Source organism: Camellia sinensis, chromosome 11, assembly GCF_055761805.1.
Source record: "Camellia sinensis isolate YWXY chromosome 11, ASM5576180v1, whole genome shotgun sequence".
Lineage (NCBI taxonomy): Eukaryota > Viridiplantae > Streptophyta > Magnoliopsida > Ericales > Theaceae > Camellia > Camellia sinensis.
Genome location: NC_138971.1, coordinates 101,395,627 through 101,397,373, shown reverse-complemented (window position 1 = coordinate 101,397,373; position 1,747 = coordinate 101,395,627). Strand labels below are relative to the sequence as shown.

The 1,747-nt window shown below is 40.4% G+C and overlaps 1 protein-coding gene across 1 annotated transcript; it reads right to left on the bottom strand.

The window, feature by feature from the left end:
- Positions 1 to 240: 240 nt before the first annotated feature.
- LOC145802517 (uncharacterized) lies at positions 241 to 1,021 on the bottom strand. Its single transcript, XM_082895237.1, has 2 exons — positions 897 to 1,021; positions 241 to 781 (listed from the first exon to the last, which is right to left on the bottom strand). The coding sequence occupies exons 1-2, from the start codon at positions 1,019 to 1,021 to the stop codon at positions 241 to 243; spliced, it is 666 nt and encodes a 221-aa protein (XP_082751363.1).
- Positions 1,022 to 1,747: the final 726 nt, after the last annotated feature.

The window sequence follows — 1,747 nt, the reverse complement described above, 5'->3', positions numbered from 1 at the left end:
GTACTTCCTTTTTGTCGGCTGCCAGTATCCCTTCAGACAGATAGCGGATGAGAGGGGTCATACAAGTTTCACCTTACTGGATGTGTCACACGTCCCCTACCACAATGCTGGAGGGAACGATGGTTCCAACCTCAATCGTTCACTTTATGTTTGATTAATCATTGTGGTTAGGCTAGCCAATCTGGTCACATGACTATTTTGATCTCATCCTATTTGTTGAATCTCGAACGAAGAAAACTGCTATGCTACTTTCTTGGCTACAACCAAATATTTCATCATTCTTTCGTCGCAAGCTACATATTCTCCATTCTTCTTCTTGGTGACCAACTGTGAGTCACATTGAACGCTTATGGAGTTTGCCCCTAGCAATTTTACGATTGTGATCTTATTAATGAGAGTCTCATATTCACACTCATTGTTGCTGGCCGAGAAATCTAGCTGAGCAGAAAATTCTATTGCCACTTTGTCGAGTGTGGTTAGTATGAACCCTATTCCCGCACCTTTGTTGTTGGAGGCCCCATCATAGCTAATGGCCCTTGATACTTTTGATGAGAACCCATCCCATATTATGTTTCTTTTTTTTCGGGAAAGTTTTGTCACAAATTCTGCTAGGACTTGCCTATAGATTGCAGTTTGCGGTTTGAATTGGATGTCGTATTGCCTGAGCTCAACAACCCATTTGGAAATTCTTCCTGATGAATATGGTTTGTGAAGGACCCGTTTAAGCAAATGCTCAGAATAAACAATGAAGGGATGGACTAAGAAGTAATGCCGTAATCTCCTGGATGTCACAACAACTGCCAAAAGGATTTTTTTCCAAAGGCAAATACCTAGTTTCTACATCAAACAATGTTTTCCATATGTAGAAGATCGGTGATTGCCCATTCAAAGATTACCTGATGAGTGCCGAACTTACATCATGATTAGAGCTTGTAAACAGGGGTGGTATGGCCAAGTAGGCTTTCAACTCTTGTAATGCAAGAATGCACTCCGGAGTCCACTCAAATCGAGATTTCTTCATTGTTAACTAGAAGAACCATTGGTATCTGTCTGAGGATCGGCCAATGAATCTGTTGAGTGCAGCTACCATTCCAGTAAGTGTCTGGATTCCTTTTATTGATTTGGAAGGAGTCAAATTGAGCAGCACTTGGATCTGGTTGGTGTTTGCTTCTATTCCTTGTTGAATAACGATGTATCCGTGTAACTTCCTAGATCCAACCCCAAAGGTACACTTTGCCGCATTGAGCTTCATTCTGTATTTTTGAAATATCCTAAACATTTCTTTGAGATTGGCTGGATGGTTCTTGGCTTTCTATGATTTGATCACCATATCATCAATGTAGACTTTAAGGTTTCGACCAATCTGCTTATTGAACATCTTTATAACCAGTCTTTAATATATAGCCCTTGTATTTTTTAATCTGAATGGCATTACCTTATAATAGAACAGTCTTATGGGATGATGAAGGACATCCTATCCTGATTGTCCGGATGTATAGCTATCTGGTGGTAGCCTCTATATGTGTCTGGAAAAATCATCCCTCTTGTGGCTGGATGTTCCATTTACCAGCTAGTCAATTTTGGATAAGGGAAAATTGTCTTTGGGGAATGCCTTATTTAGATCGGTGAAATCCACACAAACTCTCCACTTTCCGTTCTTTTTCTTAACGACTAACGGTGTTAGACAGCCGTTCCGGGTATTATACTTTGCGAACGGCATTAGCTTCGAACAACTTCATGATTTTTT

Coding starts and splice junctions, on each gene's coding strand:
- LOC145802517 (XM_082895237.1), bottom strand. CDS start 1,021: ATGAAGAAATCTCGATTTGAGTGGACTCCGGAGTGCATTCTTGCATTA. Junction 782..896: donor GTAAGTTCGGCACTCATCAG/GTAATCTTTGAA, acceptor TGTGACATCCAG/GAGATTACGGCATTACTTCT.